The sequence below is a fragment of the Oncorhynchus keta genome, chromosome 20, assembly GCF_023373465.1.
Source record: "Oncorhynchus keta strain PuntledgeMale-10-30-2019 chromosome 20, Oket_V2, whole genome shotgun sequence".
Lineage (NCBI taxonomy): Eukaryota > Metazoa > Chordata > Actinopteri > Salmoniformes > Salmonidae > Oncorhynchus > Oncorhynchus keta.
The window spans coordinates 22,472,387-22,496,392 of NC_068440.1; the positions used below are offsets into that span (position 1 = coordinate 22,472,387).

The 24,006-nt window shown below is 44.8% G+C and overlaps 1 protein-coding gene across 1 annotated transcript in view; it reads right to left on the bottom strand.

Annotated features, from left to right (window-relative positions):
• The window catches only part of LOC118398981 (uncharacterized), a 97,545-nt gene that overhangs the window by 11,157 nt on the left and 62,382 nt on the right, over positions 1 to 24,006 (bottom strand). Inside the window, exons 30-50 of the mRNA XM_052472369.1 lie at positions 22,385 to 22,489; positions 15,541 to 15,598; positions 15,235 to 15,435; positions 15,011 to 15,141; positions 13,907 to 14,041; positions 12,076 to 12,127; positions 11,856 to 11,984; positions 11,593 to 11,720; positions 11,356 to 11,466; positions 10,755 to 10,812; positions 10,282 to 10,428; positions 6,216 to 6,317; positions 4,535 to 6,082; positions 4,318 to 4,395; positions 2,132 to 2,265; positions 1,863 to 1,985; positions 1,406 to 1,463; positions 784 to 1,299; positions 530 to 613; positions 326 to 379; positions 106 to 243 (exon numbers count right to left, since the gene is read on the bottom strand). Coding sequence (XP_052328329.1) covers positions 106 to 243; positions 326 to 379; positions 530 to 613; positions 784 to 1,299; positions 1,406 to 1,463; positions 1,863 to 1,985; positions 2,132 to 2,265; positions 4,318 to 4,395; positions 4,535 to 6,082; positions 6,216 to 6,317; positions 10,282 to 10,428; positions 10,755 to 10,812; positions 11,356 to 11,466; positions 11,593 to 11,720; positions 11,856 to 11,984; positions 12,076 to 12,127; positions 13,907 to 14,041; positions 15,011 to 15,141; positions 15,235 to 15,435; positions 15,541 to 15,598; positions 22,385 to 22,489 — 4,090 coding nt within the window. The remainder of the gene's footprint in view (positions 1 to 105; positions 244 to 325; positions 380 to 529; positions 614 to 783; positions 1,300 to 1,405; positions 1,464 to 1,862; positions 1,986 to 2,131; positions 2,266 to 4,317; positions 4,396 to 4,534; positions 6,083 to 6,215; positions 6,318 to 10,281; positions 10,429 to 10,754; positions 10,813 to 11,355; positions 11,467 to 11,592; positions 11,721 to 11,855; positions 11,985 to 12,075; positions 12,128 to 13,906; positions 14,042 to 15,010; positions 15,142 to 15,234; positions 15,436 to 15,540; positions 15,599 to 22,384; positions 22,490 to 24,006) is intronic.

Genomic DNA, 24,006 nt, shown 5'->3' on the forward strand with positions numbered 1-24,006 from the left:
CCACAGGCTCGCTCACATACACACGCACAGTGAATACAAACTCACAGAGTTAGAAAGACAAAGGTACTAAACACTGTTATCTGAACACACTCCTGGGACACTGACCGACCAAAGGCAGGCTGTTGTTGACTGAGTCTCTCAGGTTCTTGGTGGGGTGAAGGGAGTTCTCTGTGGCCCCTCCTATTCGTGTCACCTCTTGGCTGTGTCCTAGGACGGTCCCCTGGTACTCCACCTCACACACACCTGAGAGAACACACACATACAATCATCTACTTCTATCACCATTGCAGTCAATTCTGTGTGTGTCTCTCGATCTCAGTCTCACCAGCCAGGTTCTGTACATCTGGGGAGAACTGGACTCTGTGTCCATCCAGGGAATCTGACAGAGGAGAGGACTACAGCGGTTAATAAATACATAATAACCCAAAAACAGAACTATGTAAGTACCAGCTTGTAATTACAACTAAGTTACTATGTCTTTGACCACACTGTGTTGTTACATTGGTCAGTAGAAACTCATGCTTCCTACCCTTTAAGGGGTCCACCTCAGGCTGGGTATGAGGATGCAGCTGAGGTTCCACCTTGGGGTCCACAGGCTCCTGTTTGACAATGACTGAAGGAAGAGGAAGAGAGGTTGAAACCTCACTGACCTCCATTGCTCTAACCAATACAGTAATTACATACTTTAAATCACTGTAAACTCTGACCAATACAGTAGCCACCAATCCAAGTAAGAGTACCATGTTGAACAATTGTAAACAATCTCATCCCTCCTCCTCTCACCTGTGTTGTCTTGGTCCAGATGTGGTTCTGAGGAGTTCTGTGGCATCCAGGCTCTTTTTGGCTCAGTGTTCTGTGGTGTCTGGAATTTTATTGGGTCAGAATTCTTTGGTGTCTTGGCTCTGATTGGCTCAATGTTCTGTGGTGTCTGGTCTCTGATTGGCTCAGAATTATGTGGTGTCTTGGCTCTTATTGGCTCAGGGACCATCTCTGTTCTCTCTGAGCTCTGGCTCCACTGGGGCTGATCCGGGTTCTGATTATCTGGCCGTCTGTCTGCGGTCTGTATGCACTGGCCTGACTCCAGCTGATCTCCAGTCAGTTTACCAGCCACTGTATCTGCTGTCTGCAGGAGGTGATGGGGCTCAATCTGATCCATGGTCAGTTTATCCATCACTCTGTGGTTCTGGTCAAAGCCCTGCTCCGTTGCTGGGTCAGGACCAACTGGGGGAAACAGCTGATGTCTGCTTGCTGTGTGTAGACACAGGGCATTCTGATTCTGTTCCTGCAGCATGTACATGGCTACACACACACACACACACAAATCAGTCAGCAGATCATCAAATACAATACAATCAAATACACGGCACAAACCCACCAACACACAGACATAGGCACACACACACACCTTCGTAGAATGGAGCTGACTGCACAAGGTTATACCACATCTGATCCAGCAGCATCACCTAGGCAACACAACAGAGACAGGTACATTATGATCTATGAGTCCCATTCCAGTCTGCTGTGGCATCACAGATCGACAGACAAGTGTGGTTAGAAAATCCTTTAGTTTGGTCTTTTCTTACACAAATGGATAGAGGCTTGACTACCACAAAAACCAACAGTAGGCTTAAAAATAACCCTTTCCCTGTCCAGAACCCTGAACTCTAAAGCCTAATGTATACCTTATGGATGCAAGATACGCAAAATGATCGCTGTTTTGCGTAGCTAATTGTAGTTCTTATGTTGCGTTCTGTGTAGGGTATAAATAAGCCTTAACCTTGACCACATCTACACCCTAAACCATTCAATGACCCTGTGTTGACCAGCCACTGACCCCTGAACCCGAAGGTTTCCATGTTTACCTGTGCATCTAGATCCACCTCCAGTTGTGACAGTGCTGAAGCAACCTTCCTGAGGAGCTGTGGACTCGGAGGCTGCTGCTGCTCTCTCAACCAATCACAGCGCATAGGACTATACTGGGAAAACTGTTAAGAACACATTCACATATTACACACACACACACACACACACACACACACACACACACACACACACACACACACACACACACACACACACACACACACACACACACACACACACTTTCGTAGTTGCTAGTGATGTCACTCACCATGTAGCACTGCTGGTGTTGCGCGCTGATGATGTGTTCACAGATGTGTGTACTGGAGAGAGTCTCAGCACAGCTCACACACATGAAAAACGTAGCCTGGGATATACCTCTACACTCCACCACACTCCCCAGACCTGGAACACACACACAACATTTTCCAGGTATTTTACAAACATTCCATCTCTAGAATAAATCATTTATCTCCAGGGTAACCCTGTATTTCCCACCAAAATGAGAAGTGTCATTCTGTGTCTTCAGATATTCAGTGTCTTGGCAATTTCTCGCATGGAATAGCCTTCATTTCTCAGAACAAGAATAGACTGACGAGTTTCAGAAGAAAGTTATTTGTTTCTGGCAATTTTGAGCCTGCAATCGAACCCACAAATAATGATGCTCCAGATACTCAACTACTCTAAAGGCCAGTTTTATTGCTTCTTAATTCAGCACAACAGTTTTCAGCTGTGATAATTCATAAGGGTTTTCTAATGATCAAATAGCCTTTTAAGATGATAACCTTGGATTAGCTAACACAACGTAACATCGGAACTCAGGAGTGATGGTTGCTGATAATGGGCCTCTGTACACCTATGTAGATATTCCATTTAAAATCAGCCGTTTCCAGCTACAATAGTTATTAACAACATTAACAATGTCTACACTGTATTTCTGATCAATTTCATGTTATTTACTGGACATTTTTCTTTGCTTTTCTTTCAAAAACAAGGACATTTCTAAGTGACCCCCAACTTTTGAACGGTAGTGTACAATGTACAATGTAATATTCTTCTATGGTGGTATTAAACATTTTGTATTGTGGCTATGTAGTGGTGTAACAATGTTATATGATGTACTGTTTTATCTTTTATGTAATGTAAGTGCCTTAATATGTTTGGACCCCAGGAAGAGTAACTGCTGCGTGGCAACAGCTAATTGGGATCCTTAATAAATACAAATACAAACAGTTTGTGACAAAACTATTGGTAAAGTTTAAAATACAATGGGAAAAAAATCTGTCGCCAATTGGATGGAAACCTAGTTACTGGCTGAAAAAAAAAACAGATGCACAGCCAAATTTCGAAGTTGCACCTTGTGTATTTTACTATTCTAACTCTCAACATTATGTTATTTGAGAGGGAGGGTTCGTCAACATCTTAAAGAACAATCTGGCCTTAATGGCAATGTACTCTTATAATCTCCAGAAGAGAACTGGCCACCCTTCAGAGCCTGGTTCCTCTCTAGGTTTCAGCCTTTCTAGGGAGTTTTTCCTAGCCACCGTGCTTCTCCACCTGCATTGCTTGCTGTCTGGGTTTCTGTATAGCACTTTGACATTGGCTGATGTAAAATGGGTTTATAAATACATTTTATTGATTGATGGGGCCCCTAGCGGCCTGGGGTCCCAAGCGACTGCTTATGCCGCTTATGCCTGGAGCTGGCACTGTTGCAATGGTATGTAGGAGAATGTGTCGCTCGCAACCATTTCTGCTAGAATTTCATCCAGTGCTTGCATTGGCTTGAGGTAAGACTGCATCTTGCGTTGGCTTGAGCTAAGACTGTACTTACTGAAGCCCCCACTACTCTCTCTGCACTTGTCTCGCATGTGTTCGGGGTGTAGGCCTCCATGTCAGATCAATCTACTTTTCGAACCGCCTGTAGGCTACACTTTATTCTCCCCTTGCAGATTTAGCATTCTGCCTTGGTGGCATTCGTTTAAGTGAAGCTCTGCTACACATCTGACATTTTCTGAATGAATAAAAGTAGTTACCCTACTGGAAGCTCAAAAGTTGTAGACTATTTTATTACCGTAGGCCTACTAACTGCATTTCAAGGTTGAAACTGCGTGTAGAGTTTCAGCATAAACAATACAATAGGCCTTTACAACAGCACATACTCTCACACACACTGAGCATTGATTGATCATGCAGATAGCAGAGCAGAGAAGGATTTTGACATTGCATTTAACAGTTCCATTTTAAGTCATCCTGTTCATAAAAATAATTTATTTTAATATACCCGTTTCTCGCAGTTATTTATCCAGGGAAACTGTAGTGGGTTTGGGGCGGGAAATCTCTGTAACCTGGTTCCCTGTTAAACCCTAACACACAATCTGAGAGATCACTCTACATTCTACCAAACATCTTAGATCTGGAGCACGCACGCACACACACACACACACACACACAACTGACCTATGATCGGTTCTGTGTTGTGAAGGCCCTTCACTTTCAGGTATTTGGACAGGTGGCTGGGGCCGACAACCCTCTTTGCTGCGAGTGACACACCAGACAATCAAATCAACACCAAGTATTTTTAGAGTGACACATCATTCAGCCTATAAACACCAAGTATTCCTCAGAAAAACACAGTCAATCAACACATCCATTGTCACAAGAAGCCTTCTCTCACCTGCGGGTGTGTCCGGCAGCAGATACACCTGTGGAACACTGAGCCAGCTTGCTGGGGCCTGCTCGAAGTGTGTGTGTTCACTGTGCTGATGTGTGTGTTCACTGTGCTGATGTGTGTGTTCACTGTGATGATGTGTGTGTTCACTGTGATGATGTGTGTGTTCACTGTGATGATGTGTGTGTTCTTGGTCTTCGTCCAGTTCTCCCTCAGAGTAGTCCGCCTGTCTGCCTCCCTCGGAGTAGTCCGCCTGTCTGCCTCCCTCGGAGTAGTCCGCCTGTCTGCCTCCCTCGGAGTAGTCCGCCTGTCTGCCTCCCTCGGAGTAGTCCGCCTGTCTGCCTCCCTCGGAGTAGTCCGCCTGTCTGCCTCCCTCGGAGTAGTCCGCCCGTCTGCCTCCCTCGGAGTAGTCCGCCCGTCTGCCTCCCTCGGAGTAGTCCGCCCGTCTGCCTCCCTCGGAGTAGTCCGCCCGTCTGCCTCCCTCGGAGTAGTCCGCCCGTCTGCCTCCCTCGGAGTAGTCCGCCCGTCTGCCTCCCTCGGAGTAGTCCGCCCGTCTGCCTCCCTCGGAGTAGTCCGCACGTCTGCCTCCCTCGGAGTAGTCCGCACGTCTGCCTCCCTCGGAGTAGTCCGCACGTCTGCCTCCCTCGGAGTAGTCCGCCCGTCTGCCTCCCTCGGAGTAGTCCGCCCGTCTGCCTCCCTCGGAGTAGTCCGCCCGTCTGCCTCCCTCGGAGTAGTCCGCTCGTCTGCCTCCCTCGGAGTAGTCCGCTCGTCTGCCTCCCTCGGAGTAGTCCGCTCGTCTGCCTCCCTCGGAGTAGTCCGCTCGTCTGCCTCCCTCGGAGTAGTCCGCTCGTCTGCCTCCCTCGGAGTAGTCCGCCCGTCTGTCTCTCTCTGAGTAGTCCGCCCGTCTGTCTCTCTCTGAGTAGTCCGCCCGTCTGTCTCTCTCTGAGTAGTCCGCCCGTCTGTCTCTCTCTGAGTAGTCCGCCCGTCTGTCTCTCTCTGAGTAGTCCGCCCGTCTGTCTCTGTCTGAGTAGTCTGCCCGTCTGTCTCTCTCTGAGTAGTCTGCCTGTCTCTCTCTCTCAGAGTATTCTAGATGAGTCTGTCGGTTTCTCTCAGTGCATGCAGTCTGTCGGCCTCTCGCTGAGTATTCAATCTGTCCGTCTCTGTCCGAGTATTTCAGAAGCGTCTGCATCTCTCTGCATTCTGGGCTCTTCCTCTCCCACCACTCTGGACTCAGAGAAGTCTCCCAGTCCTTCAAATGTGTTGAGCTCCTCAGAGCTGAGAGAGGTGCAGGAACAGGGATAGAGACAGGGGAGGGGTGTATCGTCTTCTCTGTGGACAATGAGGGGGTGTGGGATGGTATGGAGGAAGAGAGGGAGGGTGAGGTAGATAGGACAACTGTGGAAAGAGAGGTAGAAAAGGGGTTTGAGGGAGAGAGGGAGGGAGGGATTGAGGAAGAGAGGGGGATAGGGTGAGGTGTAGAGAGTGGGAGAGGGATGGAAGTAAGGGATGGCTGATCCTGGAGGAACGGGGAAGGTACTTGTAGGGGTTCGTGGTCTTCTCCCAAAAACACCGGGGGGGGAGCAGGCGAGAGCGAGAGAAGGGTGGAGAGAAAGAGCAACGTTATAACATGGCACTCAGGTAAAGAACCACACCCCTATGGACCGATAGAGATATTTCTGTGGCTCACTTGAGATCTGAACCAGGAGTGTCTGGTCATTCTCCTCCTCTGATAGACTGACAGGGAGAGGACACACTCCCTCGGTCTCACGTGACTCTGCCCCACACATACCTGAGGGAGATGAAACGATGAGTGGAGACACAGCAGATGCTTTAACTCCGGTTAAGAACAGTTTCAGCTAAAATACAGCTTCAGTAGAACAGTTTCAGCCAAAGAACAGTTTCAGCTAAATAAAAGTGTCACGACTCTCCTGTGAGGATCCAAAGATCAGGTTACAATGGATCAATGTCCACTAGACCGCTCTCACCCGCAGAGGGGAGGAGGGATTGATGTAGGGGTTTATGACACCTCACGCCAATCGTAAATTGTATTCAGCAGGGGACTCTTTTTGGTGATTGGAATGTTTTTGTTACAGAGACATTTTGCGGCCCAAAAACTCTAACGTCCAAAAGTGAACACTGGGACAATATTTCTAAACAAGAGATGGTCTATGGAACATTAATGTCTATTTTGTGACAATTATATAACTAAAATATTGTAACTTGAAGAGAGTTCACACTGTGTATGTCAAGTTTACATCCTTTACATTGTGTAGGAAATATCAAGAATGAAGATAATATTTTTGTTAAGACAGGAATGTGATTTTAGTTTTCTAACGAGATCTTAGATTTGATGATATGTTGCCCTTTAAGTAGCCACGCCCTGAATGAGGTCAGAGAGCTTGTCAGCGTGATGGAACCGCCCTTTTCGACCAGAGTGCTTAAAAGGACTGACTAAGAATTAACATACCATACCAGAAGATGTGAAACCGTTGTCCACACGTTGAAATGGTTAGAAACAAACTCTCAACCTCAACACTAGATGAGGAAACGCGGAGCGTTAGCTACATGTGAGAAATGGTTAGAAACAAACTCTCAACCTCAACACTAGATGAGGAAACGCGGAGCGTTAGCTACATGTGAGAAATGGTTAGAAACAAACTCTCAACCTCAACACTAGATGAGGAAACGCGGAGCGTTAGCTACATGTGAGAAATGGTTAGAAACAAACTCTCAACCTCAACACTAGATGAGGAAACGCGGAGCGTTAGCTACATGTGAGAAATGGTTGAAACAACACAAAGTGAAGAAAATAAACTCAGCAGACCACATCCGAAAATGAGCAGGCTGCAGCTGTCCGTGTAAGTGGTTCAAACTGACTATCCACAGGAGCGAAGAACAAGTTCTGAGCTCATTGGAGACTGGACAACTAAGAAGGACATTGTGACCTCTGGTGGACAATCAGAGCATGTAGAAGCGGAAAGCCCAACAAAACCCCATTTCAATAAGTTTTGGTTTCAACAGAGATAGATGACGAACGACGGCATTGTGCCTGGCCCGCTACAGGAGTCGCTAGTGCGCGATGGGACTGGAACATCCCTGCCGGCCAAATCCACCCCTAACCCAGACGACGCTGGGCCAAATGTTATTTGTCACATGCGCTGAATACAACAAGTGTAGACTTTCAGTGAAATGCTTACTTACAAGCCCTTGACCAACAGTGCAGTTCAAGAAGAGTTAAGGAAATATTTATCAAGTAGAAAAGTAACACAATAAGAATAACAATATTGAGGTGATATACAGGGGGCACTGGTACAGAGTCAGTGTGCGGGGGTACAGGTTAGGTAACTTGTACATTTAGGTGGGGGTGAAGTGACTTGCATAGATAATAAACAGCAAGTAGCAGTAGTGTACAAAAAGGAGGTGGGGGGTCAATGTAAATTGTCTGATGGCGATTTTATTAATTGTTCAGCAGTCTTATGGCTTGGGTGTAGAAGGAGCCTCTTGGTCCTAGACTTGGCCTGACACGCCTCTGACACGCCTATTATATAGGTCCTGGATGGCAGGAAGCTTGGCCCCAGTGATATACTGGGCTGTCCGCACTACCCTCTGTAGTAGGCTACGGTCTGATGCCGAGCAGTTGCCATACCAGGCGGTGATGCAACCGGTCAGGATGCTCTCGATGGTGCAGCTCTAGAACCTTTTGAGGATCTTGAGACCCATGCCAAATCTTTTCAGTCTCCTGAGGGGGAAAAGGTTTTGTCGTGACCTCTTCACTACTGTCTTGGTATGTTTGGACCATGACAGTTCGTTGGTGATGTGGACACCCACTCAACTACAGCCCCGTCAATGTTAATTGGGGCCTGTTCGGCCCGCCTTTTCCTGTAGTCCACGAGCAGCTCCTTAGTCTTGCTCACATCGAGGGAGAGGTTGTTGTCCTGGCACCACACTGCCCAGTTCTATGATCTTCTCCCTATAGGCCGTCTCATTGTTGTCCGTGATCAGGCCTACCACTATCGTGTCATGAGCAAACTTTATGATGGTGTTCGAGTCATGTTTGGCCACACAGTTGTGGGTGAACAAGTAATACAGGAGGGGAGTAAGTACACACCCCTGAGGGGCTCTAGTGTTAAGGATCAGCGTGGCAGACGTGTTGTTGCCTACTCTTACCACCTGGGGACGGCCCGTCAGGAAGTCCAGGATCCAGAGGGAGGTGTTTAGTCCCAGAGTCCTTAGCTTAGTGATGAGCTTTGTGGCCACAATGGTGTTGAACGCTGAGCTGTAGTCAATGAAGAGCATTCTCACATAGGTGTTCCTTTTGTCCAGGTGAGAAAGGGCAGTGTAGAGTGCGATTGAGATTGCATCATCTGTGGATCTGTTGGGGCGGTATTTGAATTGGAATGGGTCTAAGGTGTCCAGGAGGATGCTGTTGATGTGAGCCATGACTAGCCTTTCAATGCACTTCATGGCTACCGACGTGAGTGCCAAGGGGAGGTAATCATTTAGGCAGGTTACCTTCGCGTCCTTGGGCATGGGGACTATGGTGGTCTGCTTGAAACATGTAGATATTACAGACTCGGCCAGGGAGATGTTTAAAATGTCAGTGAAGACACTTGCCAGTTGGTCTGCGCATGCTTTGAGTACACGTCCTGGTAATCCATCTGGCCCAGCGACTTTGTGAATGTTGACCTGTTTAAAGGTTTTGTTCACATCGGCTAAGCTACCAAGAGCGTTATCACACAGTCATCTAGGACAGCTAATGCTCTCCTACATGCCTCAGTGTTGCTTTCCTTGAAGCGAGCATAAAATGCTTTTAGCTCGTCCGGTTGCTCACTTTATTGGGCAGCTCACGTGTGGGTTTTCCTTTGTAGTCTGTAATAGTTTTCAAGCCCTGCCACATCCGACAAGCGTCAGAGCCGGTGTAGTAGGATTCAATCTTAATCCTGTGTTGACGCTTTGCTTGTTTGATGGTTTGTCGGAGGGCATAGCGCTCCTTGAAAACAGCAGTTCTAGCCTTTAGCTCGGTGCGGATGTTGCCTGTAATCCATGGGATATATACGTACAGTCATTGTGGGGATGACGTCGTCGATGCACTTATTGATGAAGCCGATGACTGAGGTGGTAAACTCCTCAATGCCATTGGATGAATCCTGGAACATATTCCAGTCTGTGCTAGCAAAACAGTCCTGTAGTGTAGCATCCGAGTCATCTGATCACTTCCACTGGTACTTCCTGCTTTAGTTTTTGCTTGTAAGCAGGAATCAGGAGGATAGAAATATGGTCAGATTTGTCAAATGGAGGGCGGTTGAGAGCTTTGTATGCATCTCTGTGTGTGGAGTAAAGGTGGTCTAGGAATTTTTTTTCTCTGGTTGCACGTGACATGCTGGTAAAAATTTGGTAAAACTGATTTAAGTTTGCCTGCATTAAAGTCCCCGCGGCACTAACAGTCATCAGATTAATTTAAATCAAGTCACAACAAAAGTTGACACCAGAATCTGTGAACCCACTTATGTTCTCGGCACGATTCGTAGAGAATAAAGGGGCTGTGCTTTTACTGGTTGGTTCTCCTTTATGTATCTCATGCCAAGACCCACACACCCTAGTGCTGCTCCTACAGTTTCAGTACAACAGTTTCAGCTAAAGAACAGTTTCAACAACAGGAATACAACTTCAGGTGATTGACCTCAGTTTCTCCTCTAAGGAGTCAGATATTACGCGTTCTGCTGAAACTCTAGCCCCAGATGGCTTATACTTACCTTGAGCTGGACATTGGGCTGCATCGGGATTGGACAAGGGAGCTGTCTGTCTCAGATCCTCTGGGTTGTGATTGGTCGAGGGAGCTGTGTGTCTCAGATCGCATGGCTCTTGTTGCCGTCTGATGATGGCTTGCAGTTTACTGACACCTGTGGATCAAGACCACAATAACAACCATATATCAACCACAGTAATTAAAAGAAAGATTAACCCATTTAGAATGTTATTTTGTTCATCTCTGAGCGATGTTCTATCGATTCCTGGGTCATTTCATGTGTATCTGAGCTATTGCAGTTCACGCAGGCAGAAATACAACTTGTCATACCGGCTGTATTATGCTTGAATATGCTTGAAAGGCAATAGCCCAGATACATATGAAAACATGACCCCTCAAACCGATACAACGTCGCCCAGAAATGCACAAAAAACTATATAATATTCAAAATGGGTGGATTTTTCCTCTGTCCAAGCTTACCTTCCTCCACAGGAAAGGACAACAGCTCTTTGTACTCATCAGCTTCCACTTCTACCTTCTGTTACACAAAGAGAGAACATCAGCAAATGTGAGTTTGGGGCTAGTATGAGTTTGGTCCTGGTCGAGCGTGTGAGTTTGGTGCTAGTGTGAGTTTGGGATGCTAGTAGACCGTGTGAGTTTGGTGCTAGTGTGAGTTTGGGATGCTAGTAGACCGTGTGAGTTTGGTACTAGTAGAGCATGTGAGTTTGGGATGCTAGTAGACCGTGTGAGTTTGGTACTAGTAGACCGTGTGCGTTTGGTGCTAGCAGAGCGTGTGCGTTTGGTGCTAGCAGAGCGTGTGCGTTTGGTGCTAGCAGAGCGTGTGCGTTTGGTGCTAGCAGAGCGTGTGCGTTTGGTGCTAGCAGAGCGTGTGCGTTTGGTGCTAGTGTGAGTTTATATGTGTCTGTGGGGCCTAAAAGGCACACAATTTTCCCATAGCAGTATGCAACAGTCAACAGGGTTCATCATGCTTTGTGACACAGAGACAACCTGACTGATGCAGGCCCCAACGAACGAAGCACAGACAACTTCCACCCTGACAATATTAAGTGTGCGTGTTGACCTGCATGCCCACTCCTGCGTCTCTGTCGACCTTCTCCAGGTGAACGGCCATTTTGAACAGCTTCTTCTCCATCTCTACCGGGCTGGAGGTCCAACCAGGGTACTTCAACCTCTACAAAAGACAACAAGCAGAATTTAATGCATGTCAAACATCCCCCAAATAAATGGTTATTGATTGACATCCCTGTAATGATGCACACCTTACTAAATAAAAAGATAGACTTAAAAACACACGCACCACATAGTTGTGTCGGTGGCTGAGGCTGGTCATGTGATCAGCAATAGCGTGTTTCATCCTGACAGAACATAGCTGACAGTAGTACTGTTTCCTTCTCCTGTGAGACACCTGGACCAGGAAGTTCACACCTATACACACACACACACATATCAACACCCACGCACAGGTCACTTCAAAATAGTATTACGGTCCAAACTTGAGATACTGTCCAAACAGAGACTGATGAACCAACCAACGGCAGCCTTGATAACAGGAATACTGACCAACCACAGGGTTGCTCCTCCTCTTGTTCCTCTTTTCTCCTCTAGGGGGCTGGGACGGTACTATGGAGTCAACCGGTTCCTCTTTCACAGTGAGAGGAGGTGAGCCGTTCTGGCTCTGCTGGGCAGTCTCTGAAACACACACAAAACCATTCACAGGAGGTGAGTGTGTGTATGTTTGTGTGTGCATGTGTGTGTTTGTGTGTGCGTGCGTGCGTCTTACCTTCAGTATTGGTAGTGGTTGTGTCTCGAGCAGCAGGTTCTCTCTTTACCACCTTCATAACAGAACAGATCATATGATTGATGTACTTTTGATTGATTGGTTTATTGAGAGATTGATTGGTTGACTAATTCATTATTTGATGGAGGAGTTTGCTGTGGGTTGTCCTGTTCCCTCCTGTGTCTCCAGTTCAGTGTATTGAGGACAGTGATCAGACAAATATTGATTTTGAAGGGTTTTAACCATATAGTCTGTTAAAGGAGCAATCTGCAGTTGCTACACTACATCTATTTTTGGACTTAAAAATGTATGATATTGATTCTTGAAGAATAGAACTCATAAACACCTCATGGACACCTGCTGTACCCATCAGAACCAAAACTCTAACATGCTGCCCACACCGCTCGCGTCACAAAATAGATGTACACAAATGTTATTCAATCATTACACCTACACTGTCCGTGCGCGTCAACGAGCATCTGCATAGCCAGGCGCTAAAATAGAATTTGATTCTATTTGTGACGCTTGACGCACTGCAAGTCCCGCCTCTCCCATCTCCTCATTGGTTTTTAGGAGCATATACCCACATGGGTGATTGAACGATGAACTGAGGTCCACACTCCAGTCCATTTGGTGATGGTAATGCACCTTAAAGTTGGTTGCGAACCGCCATATAAACCCCGAAGAAGAAGAAAAAGCCTGAAAGAGGAGAGATTACTAGAAACTAACTAGGTTTACCTTTTTATCTGTGGATTATTTGTCGAAGTAGTGAACCTTGTGCATTTCAGGTCAAATAACAACCCAATGATTATATCCCAGGACAAATTTGCTAGAATCAGCAAGCTAGCTAGCTAAATGTCCATAAATGTTTAATGCTTTATGCTTTTTGACCTGTTCCCAAATTAATGTAGTTGGCCCAGAGTTAATTTTGATATTTCATCCTGCGTATCCTGATCGCGTCTGGTGTAGGTGGACAAAATCAACATGCGTGAGCGGTCTGGTCAGCACGTACTCCAATGTTTTTAAGCAAAATAAAGTAAACAAACATGATTAAAACCATAATTTTTGATATCATGGATGGTCAGTCCTTGTCTATGAATTTGAGAGTGGGTACATTTCTCAAGCGCCACCCCTCAGCTTTTTACCAAAACATTGGTGCAGTGAACCACTTCGTTACTGTTTCAGCTATGGATTGGCCCTTTAACCATACAGTCTGTTTAAACCATATAGTCTGTAAAAATAAATAATAATAAAAAGTATGTTTTAACCATAATGCAGTTTACACACCAGAAGTACCTTGAAATCCTTGTGGGTTACCCAGTATGTTAGAGGCACACCAGTCAACCCTAAAGACCCTAGGGCCCTTTGCAATGTAACAGCAAGGCCTTGTGAGCCTGTTAAACCACCATACGTTACGTTCCAAGTTGTTATCTGGGGGAACGTCAAAGTTAGAATGACTGACCACCTTCCCCCAATACGGCAAGAAACATCTGGTATTCATTTACATTTGGTTGGTCCATCAAGATGTATGATTGTTTATGCATAGATTCCACAGGATGCAGGGAGGCAGACTCTCCTATATACACTGCTGTTTGGTTTTATTGACATGTATTGTTTGTATGCTTCCCAGCTTTATTAAAATCAAAAATTTTATTCAAGTGTTTGTTGTCCTCAATATCTTAAAAACCGTCAAGACTCAGGACCCTACAATTAGATGATTATAGTTATAGTTAATCGTGGGTTGTCCCGTTCCCTTTGGTGTTTTCAGTTCAGTGTATTGATAAGGGCAGTGATCAAACAGATATTGATTAGATGATTATAGGTTATTAATTACCGTGAGCTGTCCTAGTCCCTCCTGTGCCTCCAGTTCTGCAGCTCTCACTCTCAGCTCCTCATGAAGAGGCCCCGCCTTCACCGTCAGCTCTGGGCTCACTGGCCAATCAGCAGCCAGCTCAGGGTACACTAGTTTCTATGACAACACAGTCCAGTGGGAAATGTCACTTACTGAGTTCAGTATGTATGGAGCTTGAACATGAAACACAACATCTCATTCCAAAATCATGAGCATTATTATGGATTTGGTCCCCCCTTTGCTGCTATAACAGCATTGACTCTTCTATGAAGGCTTTCCACTAGATGTTGGAACATTTCTGCGAAGACTTGCTACCATTCAGCCACAAGAGCGTTAGTGAGGTCAGGCACTGATGTTTGGCGATAAGGCCTGGTTTGCAGTCGGTGTTCCAATTCATCCCAAAGGTTTTCGATGGGGTTGAGGTCAGGGCTCAACCAGGCCAGTAAAGTTCCACACTGATCTCAACAAACCATTTCTGTATGGACCTCGCTTTGTGCAAAATTGGCATTATCATGCTGAAACAGGAAAGAGCCTTCCCCAAACTCTTGCCACAAAATGGGAAGCACAGAATCAATCGTCAGTAGTGAGTGTTGCAACCGAGGACAGACCATTTTTACGCGCTACGCACCTTCAGCACTCGTCTGTCCCGTTCTGTGAGCTTGTATTGCCTACCACTTTGCGGATGAGTTGTTGCTGCTCCTAGACGTTTCCACTTCACAATAACAGCACTTGCATTTGACTGGGGCAGCTCTAGCAGGGCAGGAATTTTATGAACTCACTTGTTGGAAAGGTGGCATCCTAGGATGGTGCCACGTTGAAAGTCACTGAGTAAGGCCATTCTACTGCCAATGTTTGTCTATGGAGATTGCATGGCGGTGTGCTTGATTTTTATAAACATGGTCAGCAACGGGTGTGGCTGAAATGTCCGAATCCATCCCATCCATGAAGGGTTGTCCACATACTTTAGTATATATAGTGTATTTGACCCAGGTTTGGACATAATGTAGTGTGTCTGTGTGCGTGCGTGCGTATGTAGTGTGTGTGTGCATGTGCGTTTATGTAGTGTGTGTGCAGTCTGTAACCCACTATGTAGTGGTAGCGGTGTCGAGCAGAGATTAGGTGTCCAATGAGGGATGACGTAAACATCCTGTGAGAACAGCAGCGGCAGAGGAAGTAGTCACCATGTCTGTCTGGCAACTCTGTCAACATACTGACACCTGGAGGAGAGGGGGAGAGAGAGGAGGGAGGCAAAGAGATGAGAAACAAAAAGTTAACTATGAAGTGCACATTAAACAATAACACACACTTACCGATGACAGGCTGTGTCCTGGTGGAGGCATTCAGGTAGGACCACAGAGCTGTAGAGGTCAGGGTGGGGTTGCTGACCTCTGACACCTGGAGTGAGGGGTCAGGGCTGACCTGGGGTGAGGTGTCAGGGGGTTTAGGGCTGACCGACAGTCGGGGGTCAGGTGAAGGGTCACCATTTATGACCTTCATTACAATGTTCAGGCCTGGAGAGACGAACCAACACACGGTTGAAAATATTAAATTATTCACAGACAGTAGTTATAGGCAAATAGTTATAAAAAGTCCCAGTAACATTATTATTGACTCACCAATGGCAAAGGATCTTTCTGCAACAAAATTGTAAGTGTGTGCATCCAACTCCGTTACCTACACACACAGACACACAAAGACAGGTAAGCGCCAACACACACATTAGTGATGCACGGGTTGACTCATAACCCGCGGGGTGGACGGGTTTAGGGTCATTAAATATTGTATGGATAAAGGGCGGGTTGAATAAGCAGAAAACAATTCCTTAAAAAATCCATAAATGTATAATTTACACTTTTGTCATTTAGCAGACGCTCTTCTCCAGAGACTTACAGGAGCAATTAGGGTTAAGTGCCTTGCTCAAGGGCACATTGACAGATTTTTCAACAAGTCAGCTCAGGGTTTCAAACCAGCAACCTTTCAGTTACTGCCCAACACTCTTAACCACTAGGCTACCTGAGTGTATTATTATTTAATGTGCACTTCATAGTTACCTTTTGATGAGAAATTAGTGTGTGTTTATCATCTCTCTCTTTGCCTCATTAGTGCATAAGCCTACGCTTTAGGGCCTAACTGTGTACACGCCAAATAGCCAACATGCTAATCACCAAAGGCTTTTGGGAACGGGCAGAAAAAGTTTACGTCAATCCACGGAGGCAAAAAGGACAATGTCGGGGTTGAATTCAATAAGAGAAAAGCTGTGAAAGGAGTGTTGAAAATAAAGAGAAGTAAGGGCCAGAAAAGTAATGTTTGAGGAAGATTTGGTGAAGTTGTAAAGGAGAATTATAGTGTGATGCGTGATGATTGTGAGGCGCTATACAAGACAGGGACTTCAAATAGGCCTATAGCATGTCAAGGGAACTGTAGCCTACTGTTCAGATGGGCTAAATGGAAACTGAAATCTGGACACTGACTGTAGGTCTATAACCACTCACATAATCTTAACATTTTAAAATGCTACAATGTAGGCAACATTTTAACTCAGAAACAGGAGTTCCTTTCAGCATCGTGAGAGAATGTGAATGCTCAGTTATATACCTTCTGTAGAAGTGCTATCTTGATCAGCATCATAAAAGATTAGTATTTCATCCACATTAAATAATCATCCAAACTGAAATCTTATCAGAAACACGTTGGGTCGTTTTCACAGCTTTCTATTTCCTTACCACCGGTCAAACTGATATAATATGGACATCTTGCAAATAAAATCATTTTTACATTTTTTTGTTATTGCATTTTCTCCCCGGTGTCTAAACGTCTTTGCTTCGCAAAAAAAGATGACAGAGAACTTTACCGATGTCAACTAGATGGAAGCATTCATTCTATTGATTTCTGACATTCTAGTGAGCAAGGGTTTATTAGTGTTGTAGGACAAAATATAATGACAGAGGTTGACTATCAAAATGTAGGAAATTATGAGCAGAAAAACACAAGTGTATAATATATATATACTGCTCAAAAAAATAAAGTGAGCACTTAAACATAATGTAACTCCAAGTAAATCACACTTCTGTGAAATCAAACTGTCCACTTAGGAAGCAATACTGATTGACAATACATTTCACATGCTGTTGTGCAAATGGAATAGACAACAGGTGGAAATTATAGGAAATTAGCAAGACACCCCCAATAAAGGTGTGGTTCTGCAGGTGGTGACCACAGAACACTTCTCAGTTCCTATGCTTCCTGGCTGATGTTTTGGTCACTTTTGAATGCTGGCGGTGCTTTCACTCTAGTGGTAGCATGAGACGGAGTCTACAACCCATACAAGTGGCTCAGGTAGTGCAGCTCATCCAGGATGGCACATCAATGTGAGCTGAGGCAAGAAGGTTTGCTGTGTCTGTCAGGGTAGTGTCCAGAGCATGGAGGTGCTACCAGGAGACAGGCCAGTACATCAGGAGACGTGGAGGAGGCCGTAGGAGGGCAACAACCCAGCAGCAGGACCGCTACCTACACCTTTGTGCAAGGAGGAGCACTGCCAGAACCCTGCAAAATGACCTCCAGCAGGCCACAAATGTGCATTTGTCTGCTCAAACGGTCAGAAACAGACTCCATGAGGGTGGTATGAGGGCCCGATGTCCACAGGTGGGGGTTGTGCTTACAGCCCAACACCGTGCAGGACGTTTGGCATTTGCCAGAGAACACCAACATTGGAAAATTCGCCACTAGCGCCCTGTGCTCTTCACAGATGAAAGCAGGTTCACACTGAGCACATGACAAACGTGAGAGAGTCTGGAGACGCCGAGGAGAACGTTCTGCTGCCTGCAACATCCTCCAGCATGACCGGTTTGGCGGTGGGTCAGTCATGGTGTGGGGTGGCATTTCTTTGGGGGGCTGCACAGCACAGTATTTAATAAGAATATTTCATTCATTCAGGTCTAGGATGCGTTATTTTAGTGTTCCCTTTATTTTTTTGAGCAGTGTACATACATACATACATACATACATACATACATACATACATACATACATACATACATACATACATACATACATACATACATACATACATACATACATACATACATACATACATACATACATACATACATACATACATACATACATACATATATATACGCACACACACACACACACACACATATAAATATATATACACACACACACACACACACACACACACACACACACACACATATTAATATATACATATTTTATTTTTTTATTTCACCTTTATTTAACCAGGTAGGCAAGTTGAGAACAAGTTCTCATTTACAATTGCGACCTGGTCAAGATAAAGCAAAGCAGTTCGACACATACAACAACAGAGTTACACATGGAATAAAACAAACATACAGTCAATAATACAGTAGAAAAGTAAGTCTATATACAATGTGAGCAAGTGAGGTGCGATAAGGGAGGTAAAGGCAAAAAAAGGCAATGGTGGCGAAGTAAATACAATATAGCAAGTAAAACACTGGAATGGTTGATTTGCAGTGGAAGAATGTGCAAAGTAGAGATAGAAATAATGGGGTGCACAGAAGCAAAATAAATAAATAAATACAGTAGGGAAAGAGGTAGTTTGGGCTAAATTATAGATGTGCAATGTACAGGTTAAAGCTTAAAGTTAGTGAGGCTAGTGAGGGAGATAAGTGTTTCCAGTTTCAGAGATTTTTGTAGTTCGTTCCAGTCATTGGCAGCAGAGTATGAAGCGAGGGCCAGCCAACGAGAGCGTACAAGTCGCAGTGGTGGGTAGTATATGGTGCTTTGATGACAAAACAGATGGCACTGTGATAGACTGCATCCAATTTATTGAGTAGGGTATTGGAGGCTATTTTGTAAATGACATCGCCGAAGTCGAGGATTGGTTCGATGGTCAGTTTTACAAGGGTATGTTTGGCAGCATGAGTGAAGGATGCTTTGTTGCGAAATAGGAAGCCAATTCTAGATTTAACTTTGGATTAGAGATGTTTGATGTGAGTCTGGAAGGAGAGTTTACAGTCTAACCAGACACCTAGGTATTTGTTGTTATCAACATATTCTAAGTCAGAGGCATCCAGAGTATTGATGTTGGACAGGCGGGTATGTGCAGGCAGCGATCGGTTGAAGAGCATGCATTTAGTTTTACTTGTATTCAAGAGCAATTGGAGGCCACGGAAGGCGAGTTGTATGGCATTGAAGCTCGCCTGGAGGGTTGTTAACACAGTAAATACATATACACATATATACACACACACAAATAAATATATACACACACAAATAAATAAATATATATACACACACACACACACACGCACGCACACGCACACACACACACACACACACAGTTGAAGTCGGAAGTTTACATACACTTAGGTTGGAGTCATAAAAACTTGTTTTTCAACCACTCCACAAATTTCTTGTTAAAAACTATGGTTTTGGCAAGTCGGTTAGGACATCTACTTTGTGCATGACACAAGTCATTTTTCCAACAATTGTTTACAGACAGATTATTTCACTTATAATTAACTGTATCACAATTCCAGTGGGTCAGAAGTTTACATACACTAAGTTGACTGTGCCTTTAAACAGCTTGGAAAATTCCAGAAAATGAGGTCGTGGCTTTAGAGGATTCTGTTAGGCTAATTGACATCATTTGAGTCAATTGGAGGTGTATCTGTGGATGTACTTCAAGTCCTAACTTCAAACTCAGTGCCTCTTTGCTTGACATCTTGGGAAAATCAAAAGAAATCAGCCAAGACCTCAGAAAAAAAATTGTAGACCTCCACAAGTCTGGTTCATCCTTGGGAGCAATTTCCAAACGCCTGAAGGTACCGCGTTCATCTGTACAAACAATAGTACGCAACCGGCATACTGCTCAGGAAGGATATGTGTTCTGTCTCCTAGAGATGAACGTACTTTAGTGCGAAAAGTGCAAATCAATCCCAGAACAACAGCAAAAGACCTTGTGAAGATGCTGAAAGAAACAGGTACAAAAGTATCTATAGCCACAGTAAAATGAGTCCTATGTAGACATACCCTGAAAGGCCGCTCAGCAAGGAAGAAGCCACTGCTCCAAAACCGCCATAAAAAAAGCCAAAGATCTTACTTTTTGGAGAAATGTCCCTCTGGTCTGATGAAACAAAAATAGAACTGTTTGGCCACAATGACCATCGTTATGTTTGGAGGAAAAAGGGAGAGGCTTGCCAGCCGAAGAACACCATCCCAACCGTGAAGCACGGGGGTAATGGCATCATGTTGTGGGGGTGCTTTGCTGCAGGAGGGACTGATGCACTTCATGAAATAGATGGCTTCATGAGAAAGGAAAATTATGTAGATATATTGAAGCAACATCTCAAGACATCAGTCATGGTCGCAAATGGGTCTTCCAAATGGACAATGACTCCAAGCATACTTCCAAAGTTGTGTCATAATGGCTTAAGGACAACAACATCAAGGTATTGGAGTGGCCATCACAAAGCCCTGACCTCAATCCCATAGACAATGTGGGCAGAACTGAAAAGCATGTGGGAGCAAGGAGGCCTACAACCTGACTCAGTTAAACAAGCCCTGTCAGGAGGAGTGGGCCAAAATTCACCCAACTTATTGTGGGAAGGTTGTGGAAGGCTACCCGAAACATTTTACCCAAGTTAAACAATTTTAAGGCAATCCTACCAAATACTAATTGAGTGTATGTAAACTTCTGACCCACTGGGAATGTGATGAAAGAAATAAAAGTTGAAATAATTAGCAGTGATCCTAACTGACCTAAGACAGGGAATTTTTTACTAGGATTAAATGTCAGGAATTGTGAAAAACTGCCTTTAAATGTATTTGGCTTAGGTGTATGTAAACTTCTGACTTCAACTGTACATACATATATATTAGTGCATTCGGAGAGTATTCAGACCCCTTCAGCTTTTCCACATTTTGCTTTTCTCTTCAATCTACACACAATACCCCATAATGACAAAGCAAAAACATGTTCGTGGAAATGACCCCCCCCACCCCCCCCAAAAAATGTTGCATTTACATAAGCATGTTTTACTCTGTACTTTGTTGAAGCACCATTGGCAGCGATTACAGCCTCATGTCGTCTAAGGTATGACGCTACAAGCTTGACACTACTGTATTTGGGGAGTTTCTCACATTCTTCTCTGCAGATCCTCTCAAGCTCTGTCAGGTTGTATGGGGAGCGTCGCTTGCACAGCTATTTTCAGGTCTCTCCAGAGATGTTAGATCAGGTTGAAGTCCGGGCTCTGGCTGGGCCACTCACGGACATTGAGACTTGTCCCCAAGCTACTCCTGTGTTGTCTTGGCTGTGTGCTTAGGGTCGTTGTCCTGTTGGAAGGTGAACCTTCTCCCCAGTCTGAGGTCCTGAGCAGGTTTTCAAGGATCTCTCCGTACTTTGCTCCATTCATCTTTCCCTCGACCCTGATTAGTCTCCCAGTCCCTGCCACTGAAAAACATCCCCACAGCATGATGCTGCCACCACCATGTTTCACCATAGGGATGTTATTGGCCAGGTGATGATCGGTGCCTGGTTTCCTCCAGACGTGACACTTGGCATTCAGGCCAAAGGGTTCAGTATTGGTTTCATCAGACCAGATAATCTTGTTTCTTTAGGTGCCTTTTGGCAAACTCCAAGTAGGCTGTCAAGTGCCTTTTACTGAGGAGTGGTTTCCGTCTGGCCACTCTACCATAAAGGCCTGATTGGTGGAGTGTTGCAAAAATGGGAGAACCTTCCCGAAGGACAACTATCTCCACAGAGGAACTCTGGAGCTCGGTCACAGTGAATCGCACTATTGTTTTTGGTCACCTCCCTGACCAAGGCCCTGTTCCCCGATTGCTCAGTTTGGCAGTGAAGCCAGCTTTAGGAAGTGTCTTGGTGGTTCCAAACTTCTTCCATTTAAGAATGATGATGGCCACTGTGGGGACCATCAATGCTGCAGACATTTTATGGTACCCTTCCCCAGATTTGTGCCTTGACACAATCCTGTCTCGGAGCTATGAACAATTCCTTAGACCTCATTGCTTGGTTTTGCTCTGAAATGCACGGTCAACTGTGGGACCTTATACAAACAGATGTTTCCAATCCAAACCATGTCCAATCAATTGAATTTACCACAGGTGTTCTCCAATCAAGTTGTAGAAACATCTCAAGGATGATCAATGGAAACAGGATTCACCAGAGCTCAATTTCGAGTCTCATAGGATAGGGTCTGAATACTTATGTAAATAAGGTATCTGTTTTTTAATTTTTTAAAATATATATATATATTTGCAAAATTTTCCAAAGATAACCGTTCGTTTTGTCATGATGGGGTATTGTGTAGATTGATGAGGATTATTATTTTATTTAAATCCATTTTAAGGCCAAATGTGGAAAAAGTGAAGGGGTCTGAATACTTTCCCAATGCACTGTATATTCAGTCATCCCCCCGCACGCACGGACACACACACCTCAGCCTCTCCATATCCCATGGTCCTCTCCAGCTTCAAGGCAGCTCTCCTCAACTTCTTATGGAGCTGGTTCCCTTTGGGGACAACCACTGTCTTCAGCGACCTCTGTCAATGGACACACGGGCACAAACACGTTACTCAAGCAGGCTACATGCCCACACAACACACACATTACACAGGGAGACCACACACACACTTTAATGTTGACACTCATGCACATTAACATAAGTCCATATATTGTATATACTCGCGCCACATGGGTCATTCCAACTCAAAAGTACAAGAAAGAGGATTGACAACCACCATCTCAGATTGCTCTGAAATCTTTTCTGTAGTTAGAAACCAATAAAATTCATGCAACATTTTTAAATATAATTAGATCTATGATCAATTATGCTAATTGATTGCACCCAAATTGCACCCAAATATTCATAGAATATTCAATAAATATAGTACTTAACAATGAGTAAGACATGAGGAATCCCCACACTCACGGACCCCCCCACACCAAACCCACCCCCTATACCATTATACAGTATAATTTTAATTGTCTGACAAGTAGTATACGGGCGGCATTTAGCCAAGTGGTTAGAGCGTTGGGCCAGTAACCAAAAGGTTGCTAGATCGAATCCCCGAGCTGACAAGGTAAAAATCTGCCGTTCTGCCCCTGAACAAGGCAGTTAACCCACTGTTCCTAGGCCGTAATTGTAAATAAGAATTTGTTCTCAACTGACTTGCCTAGTTAAAAAAAAAAAAAAAAAAAAAAAAAAAAAAATAGGTGCGACTCGCACTATTGTTTATTCCCAGTGAATTATTTGGTCATAGTTTTTCACCCGTTCAGAGAAATTGGTCATTGTAGTTATTAGGTTTATGTCCCATCATACATCCTGATATGACCAGATTCTGATCACTAGATGGTGGTCTATGGAAAGGTTATGACAGCAATCCATGCGTTGGTGTTGTTTACCTGCCCATTGTCGGCTACCGAGAGCATGATCACACAGTCGGCCAGAACAGCTGATGCTCTCATGCTCTCAGTGTTGCTTGCCTCGAAGTGAGCATAGAAGTTATTTAGATCGTCTGGTAGGCTCGTGTCACTGGGCAGCTCGCTACTGTGCATCCCTTTGTAGTTTGTAATAGTTTGCAAGCCCTGCCACATAAGACGCGCATCAGAGCCAGTGTAGTATGATTCAATCTTAGCCCTGTATTTACGCTTTGCTTGTTTGATGGTTCGTTGCAGGGCATACATAGCAGGTTCTCTTGTATGCTTCCGGGTTAGAGTCCCGCACCTTGAAAGCGCCAGCTCTACCCTTTAGCTCAGTGAGGAATGTTGCCTGTAATCCATGGCTTCTGTTTGGGGTATGTACGTCAGTGGGGACGACGTCCTCAATGCACTTATTGATAAAGCCAGTGACTGATGTGGTGTACTCCTCAATGCCATTGGAAGAATCCCGGAACATGTTCCAGTCTGCGATAGCAAAACAGTCCTGTAGTTTAGCATCTGCTTCATCTGACCACTTTTTTTATAGACCGAGTCACTGGCGCTTCCTGCTTTTATTTTTGCTTGTAAGCAGGAATCAGGAGGATAGAGTTGTGGTCGGATTTACCAAATGTAGGGCGAG